We start from the raw sequence: 7461 nt of genomic DNA, 5'->3' as shown, positions 1-7461 counted from the left end.
GGCGCCAGCCCTGGCTCATTGGCGCCAGGACCAGTGGCTAGCGCCAGGCGCCAATGGCTGGCGTCTGGCTCCAATCCTGATTCCAGGCGCCAAGGCCTGGGGTTGGACGCCAAATTGGATTTCAACGCGTTTTCGAAAATCCGATAAATTTCCCGTACTGGAAGATAAAATAATATAATTTCAGTCGAAAATGCTATTCGATCTTGATTAAAACTCTGAAGAATCCTAATTGAATTAAGAATGATAAAAACCTTCTAGAATGTTCTAGAAGACAAAAACCATTCCTAATTGCATTAGGAATGATAAATCATATTAGGCCCTCCCCTAGATCATTGAGCCGTACTTAAAGCTCAAACCGGGCCCAGTTTAGTAAATTGGCCATAAATTCCTCAATATTCATCGGAACTGGGTTTATAATATATCGTTGGAAAGGTCTTTGCAAGCCCCATCCAACTACACAACTATTGGACCCATATCATGGACCAACCAAACTGGATTGACTGTTTTCTTAAAATAAAGTTTTCAAAAACAGAAAAAAGAAAAAAAAAATTAAACTTTCCGCAATACTAGACCTTTCCACACTTTCGTTTCATTCGATTATGATTCGACGTGAAAGACACTCATCACTGCGTTTGGTTTTGTGGAGACACAAATGGGTGTCTACAGTAGTTATTGACCACCAATATTTTTTTTTTGAAAAACCGCAAAAGGTGCCTTATATTGATAAGTTATCCATCAAAACATAGGAAGAAACCTCACAAGCTAAGGGTAATGGTTCTACCACACTTGTTCTACACCAAAGGGCATTAAACAGACTAAATTATGAGCAATAACATTATCGTCACTACAAGAATGAAGCTGTATTCCGATGGACAAAATCCATCGGAAAAAATAACAAAAACCGTCGGAAACAAAATTACCAATGGAAGCCATCGGTAATTGTCCGTTGGAAGCCCATACATCGGTAATCCAGACTTTACCGATGGACAAGCCATCGGAAAAAAAATTACCGATGGGGAAACACATCGTGGAAAATTATATTTGCCGATGGTTTATTCCATCGGTAATAATTTCCGATGGCTAAAACCCATCGGAGTTTTTAATTTTCCGATAGTTTTTTTCCATCGGTTTTATTAAATCACCGATGGTTTTTAACCATCGGAATATTTCCAAAAATTACCGATGGCACTATAATCAACGGAAAATCTGAAAATTACCGATGGTGTCATCCATCGGTAAAAAAAATTATATTTATATATATACAAATTTTTCCGATGGCTATAAGCCATCGGTAAAAATAAAAAGCCATCGGTAATTGTTTTAGGTTTTTTTTTTAAAAAAAAAAATAGGTACTACTATTTATTGGCGATATTATCAAACCTGTTATGTACCATATTGAGAACCTGCATTTTAATGAAACCTGATCATGCATATAAAACTACAAAGTTGTACACCCAAAGAGTGCTTGGAAACATATATCTTAGTTGATGCATACACACTAAGTTCATAATACACTAAATATATAAAACAACCGAGTTCTTACTACCATACTAAGTCAAAAGGTCATGCTAATCTAAGTCAAAAGGTCAAGCTAATCTAGATACGAAACCCTATACACATGCTGCCCCTGAACTACCACATGCATCTGGTTCATCATCGCGATGTTGCCTAGGAAATGGGGGGGTATCAAAGTTGTGGGACCCATACTGCAACATCCCTCTTATAATTTCCTCAAGCAAAAACTCTTGTCTCTTCTCCATTTCTGCTCGTTCGGAGGCCAAAGCTTTCTCCACTTGTGCCTGAACCTGTGCCTGTACTCGTGCCTCCACCTCATTCTACACTTGTGTCTGGAACTCGGCTTGGAATTGAGTTTGCATTGCTTGCACCCTCTCTTCAAATTGTGTCTGTAACTAAGACACAATGGACGGTGTGTATGATTGGGAAGCACCACGTCGTGCTGGAGTGCCATAGTACAAGTGATCACTCTGACCTAGTCCTTTCACATAACCCCTGTTTCGGCCCCCAGCTGCCTCAAAGTACGCCCGGTTGGGATCACAAGCCACACCCTGACTACTTGATTCATCCATTCTTTTCTTGAAACGTTCCTGCAATTAACATGTTTGCTTATATTAAAGGAACGAAATAACATGGTATACTAAACATCTAAGTTTTAAAAATTCATATAATTCACACTAGTTACAAATTTCTAACACTTCACATAACCATTATTTTGCATATTTAAGAGTTTTAAGGTACAATGTGCACAAAACTAGTTCAAAATGGACATATTTTGGTACTTGCTTTCCTATAATCCACATATTCATGGAAATGCTTGAATAAACACTTGAATAATGTCTTAAACATGTAGTTACAACTTTCTAATACTTCACATTACCATTATTTTACATATTTAAGAGTTTTAAGGTACAATGTGCACAAAACTAGTTCAAAATGGGCATATTTTGGTACTTGCTTTCCTATAATCCACATACTCATGCAAATGCTTGAATAAACACTTGAACTATGTATTAAACATGTAGTTACATTTCTAACACTTCACATAAACCATAATTCATAACATTTATGACTTTTAAATTAAGGAATTTTAAATTACCGCAATCTCCAAAGCTTTCTTACTAGCGGGAACTGTTCCTTTTCCAGGAACTTCTTTGAAGTGAGTGCTCAAGAAAAGTTCTCCCGCATGTGGCAAGGCACCTCCTTTAGACTTCGCCTATTAAACATAACAAACAGTACCATAGTATTGAAATCTGAAATTTTTTGGATTTGTAATTATGTAATTAAATTAAGCTAAAACTGATTCTGTCCATACCATCTTCTTTGCATGTTGGGAAGCAGATATCGAACCTTGGAAGTGCGACGGTTCAATTTCATTAGACAGGGAACCGCCCCTCCTATTCTTCTTGTTCTGCTCTGATCTAGCCATGAATTCTTGATTGGTGTTGGGAACATCCATCATTGTCTTGTGTGCTTCTTCATTCATCCATTTTGGCTTCTTACCGTTCATTCTTTTGCTGCTTAGAAAGATCAAAGGTGTTTGCCCCAACATCCAACAATTGCTTAAGTTATTCAATCAGTGGTTGCATATAGACATCCAAGTTTCCCTTTGGGTTTTTAGGACCGGGAACAAGCAGAGACAAAAACATGAATTGTCTTTTCATGAACATTGAAGGAGGCAAGTTATATGGTGTCAATATCACTGGCCAACAGGAATATTGTTCTCCAAACTTACCGTGAGGAGAAAATCCGTCGGTGCACAATCCAAGTCTCACATTTCTAGGTTCTTAGGCGAATTCTGGAAAGGTCTTGTCCAAGTGTTTCCAAGCATCACTATCAGAAGGATGAGCCATTGTGTTTGCAACTCTAGGATTATTGGCGTGCCATGTCATTTCCGCTGAAATGTTCTTTGTTGCAAACAACCTTTGCAACCTCGGTGTAATCGGGAAATAAATAAGCACTTTCAAGGGCACTAAACTTCCTTTTGAAGTCTTGCTATACCTTTCGCTACCACACACTCTGCAGTTGGACAAGTTCACGTCATCCTTCCAAAACAACATGCAACCTTTTGGACAGGCATGTATCTTCTCATGAGGAAGCTCTAACCCGTTAACTACTTTCTTAACCTCGTAGAATGTCTCTCCCATGTTGTTATTGTCAAGAATTGCTTCATTCATCAAAGAAGCAAATCCATCCACACACCTGTGAGGAAAATTGTACTCACACTTCAAACTTGTGATTCTAGATGCAATTTCCAAAACAGACATGGAACTCCCTTCATGTAAAGGACGCTCAGATTCCTCCAACAAATTAAGGAATTTCTTAGCTTGAGGATTTGCCTCTTCCTCCTCAAAATGACTCTCTTCTCCACCACCCATGTTAGGTGGGTCATTCCCAAGGGCATCCATAATCATGTCACGAAATGGATTAGGTTGGGGAGGTGGGATGATTGGAAACCCTTCACCTTGACACAACCATTCATGGTAGTCCTCCACAAAACCCTTTCTATATAAGTGCACTTTAACCGTCTCAGAATCATGTAGCTGAAGATTCTGACATTTGACACAAGGGCACCTAACCTCATCAACTTTACTGCTCTCTGGATGATCTTTACAAAACTGAATGAATTCATCAACCCCTTTCACAAACTCCGTTCTAATGTTGCGGTCATCCAACCTTTCATACATCCAGCTACGTATTCGTTTCATGATTGCAATTCTACAAATCTCACCCAAATGACCACAATATTCAATCTAAATAAAATAATCATGTTGTTTGAACAAGTAAAGTAAGCAATAAGGTTATGAATGACATCGTAGGGTCCTTATCTTTCCAACCTAACCCATCCTTGGACGTGTAATCCCACTAGTAATTGTATGCCAAGTTTTCAATTCCATGGAAAATTCGGCAGCATTTCCCTACAGTTCTCCAAGTACACAATATGATTAGTTATGTATACTTATATGTGTATCTAGAGAACAGATTAGGAAAACACATAGCCAAAATTTTCCATAGAATCAATAACAAGGCATACAATAACCACCTAAGTGAGAATGAACGTCCAAGAACAGTCCTAACCGGGGACTATTCAAGACATACACCTAATGTGTATGTCTTGAACGGGTATCTAGGCAAATGATGATGCAATTGTTGAATCAAAATTGAGACAAGTACATGAAGATCAAGAAACAAAATTATAGACATTAACATCATTATCCACATAACATTGCATAAAAAAGTAACACATAAAAATAATTAAAAGAAAAATCCACAAAATGTGCAATTAATTCACAACAAAATCCATAATCAATCAAGCTAGAAACATATAAATTTTTGGTTTTTTAATTTATGAAACATGAAGCAAATAGGTGTATTTAAACATCCAACTAACAAGCTCCTAACACATTATTATATTTTACTTAACAAGTTCAGTACTAAAAAAACTATGTTATTATCATATAGCATAACTAAATAATTAACACATATAAACTAGTACAACCAAATTTAAGGAATTTAACTCAAAAAAAGTTAGGGTTTTGACATCAAAAATTGAAAATTAAACAAATTACTCATCTATGGAAGGAGATCGTCGGTATACTTGCTACTAGGTTGTCGAATCTGTAAAGATTTATGATCCGTCGGTAAATAATTGAGTGAAAAAAATAATGTTTAATTAACAAAAAAAAAAAAAATTGACACTTACCATGTACAACCGGCCGACGACCGGAGGAACAGGACCCGGCGAAGACTCCGACGGTGCTACCGGTGATGATGCGCCGGAACAGGAACAACCGCCTTCACTAAAACCCTTCGCCGTCGCCCTGCACTCTCTCTCTCTCCTTTGGGTCGAACTTTGAAAAAATAGATCTAAAACCTGAAACTAAGTCGTGGTTTTTTTAAAAAAATATCAGCATATTACCGATGGTTTACCAATGGTAATGGCCATCGGAAAAAAAAAATTAAATTACCGATGCCTATAACCATCGGTAAAAAACTGAGTGTTTTATTTTTTTTTTAAGAAAATTCTACGACGAAAGAAAACCATTGGTAATAAATTCCCGATGGTTTAGCCATCGGTTGACCATCGGTAAATTTAGTAATTTCCGATAGTCACGTAAACCATCGGAAATTGAAGGTATTACCGATGGAATTTAATAGCCAACGGTAATTGCCATCGGTATTTCATCAATTTCTAGTAGTGCGTCCCGTTTAACGTGACACCAAGTAATAAAATTAAACAAAGTAGAAGAAGATAAAATATCATCTAATTAAAATTGCATCAAGGTCAGTGAAGAAGATCGATACTTTGGAAGGGCGAATGATGAGGACTTGATTTTCGACCCGATGATGACATCAGTTAAGCCATAACGTTGAGCAAGTTTGATGGCAAATACAGCTGCCTTGCCTTCAACAATTATCGAAGGCCAATGGGCTCTTAAACTTCTAGAAGCAGAAAAGTGGATGTCGCCATTCCAGTCCCTAGCAATCACCGTAAGTCTTATTCATCCATCGTCGCACATGGAAGCATCACAATTAATCTTGACCACTCCTTCTGGTGGCGCTTTCTAGACCTTTGAGCTGCGGCAAACACTCTTTTAGACCCCTCCATAAACCCTCTTCATGTAAGAATTACAGTCAGTAGCAAGTCGATAGGTATGCTCCAAGATAACAGGATGATATACTTCCTTCCCATTGAAAATCATCTTGTTTCTCCTACTCCATAAGTTCCACATCAAAATCGCACCCCTACCCACCTTCTTTGCATCAAAATTACTCTATGAATTAATAAAATGTAAAAAAAGACATACCAGTTGATGGCCAAAAAGATATCTCCACGCAGTCACATTCCACCCAAAGATCAAGAACAATATGGCAATCAAATAGCGCATGTTGGACGGTTTTTGGACAGCTAATACACCAAGGACAGTCAATTAAATCGGTCATATGCCTGTAGTTGAGATAGGCTCTCACAAGGACAGAATGAGTGTATGTTCCAGTGCACACACGCCCCAAAAAGTGGCGAATCTTTGGGGTACCTTCCATCTTCCAAATGTCCATCCAGGCTTTATGAATGAGCTCTAGATTACATGACTTGTCGAGCATATATGCTAATTTGACAAAGTTGCTTCCATCATTCGAGAACTCCCACTAATAGAATTCGATATTGCTTTAGAGCACAAGGGGATAACAAGAATGTTTCGAACATCATAAGCATTGAAAATGAACATCCCATTGGCGGTTCTCATGGTTAATCAAGTCACTCAAACAAGCCGCCATATCAGAATGTGGGGTGGTAATGAACCTACTTTCTCCATTGTCGACCCAAGGGTCGTGCCATATATTCACCAAAGTCCCATTTCGGCATTTACTATCCTCCATAATGGGCCCTCCTTGAATAAAGCCTTAGACCATATGCTACGCCAAGAAAAGCTACCTACATATTCTTAGTTTGCTTCCAGAATACTCTTCTTCGCAGACATTACTTAATTTAAAAGAGAATTTGGGTTACTAGTGAGCCTCCAAGCTTGTCGACTTAAGAGAGCATCATCGAAGACCCTAAAATCTCAAAAACCCATACCCCCAAGGCATTTAGGAGTACATAGATCCTTCAACTTTTCCAATGCACCCTCTTTTTGTTCTTTTCTTGACCCCACCAAAAACGAGCCACCATAGTATGAATCTCATTGATCGACCTCGTCGAAATTTTGTACACCCCCATAATAAAAGTAGGTTTGGTTTGAATGATGGATTTCAGCATAATGTCCTTCCCTGCTCTTGACAAAAAAAAAATTCCTGAAAGTTTAACTGGCTAATACAAGAGGGGGGGTGAATTGTATTTGAGATGAAATCTAAAAACTTTTTGCGGAATTTAACTAAATGAAATAATGACGAGAGAAGATATAGGCTTTTCTAAATTTCCACTATGTAATCAAACTTTTTACAAGT

At 37.9% G+C, this 7461-nt stretch overlaps 1 protein-coding gene across 1 annotated transcript; it reads right to left on the bottom strand.

Annotated features, from left to right (window-relative positions):
• Window positions 1-3302: 3302 nt before the first annotated feature.
• On the bottom strand, window positions 3303-4223 carry LOC110702311. The gene has a single exon (XM_021880014.1). The coding sequence runs from the start codon at window positions 4221-4223 to the stop codon at window positions 3303-3305; it is 921 nt and encodes a 306-aa protein (XP_021735706.1).
• Between the last annotated feature and the right edge of the window lie 3238 nt (window positions 4224-7461).

Source organism: Chenopodium quinoa, unplaced genomic scaffold (genome assembly GCF_001683475.1).
Source record: "Chenopodium quinoa cultivar QQ74 unplaced genomic scaffold, ASM168347v1, whole genome shotgun sequence".
Taxonomy (NCBI): domain Eukaryota; kingdom Viridiplantae; phylum Streptophyta; class Magnoliopsida; order Caryophyllales; family Amaranthaceae; genus Chenopodium; species Chenopodium quinoa.
This window is presented reverse-complemented; position numbering and strand designations above follow the sequence as displayed.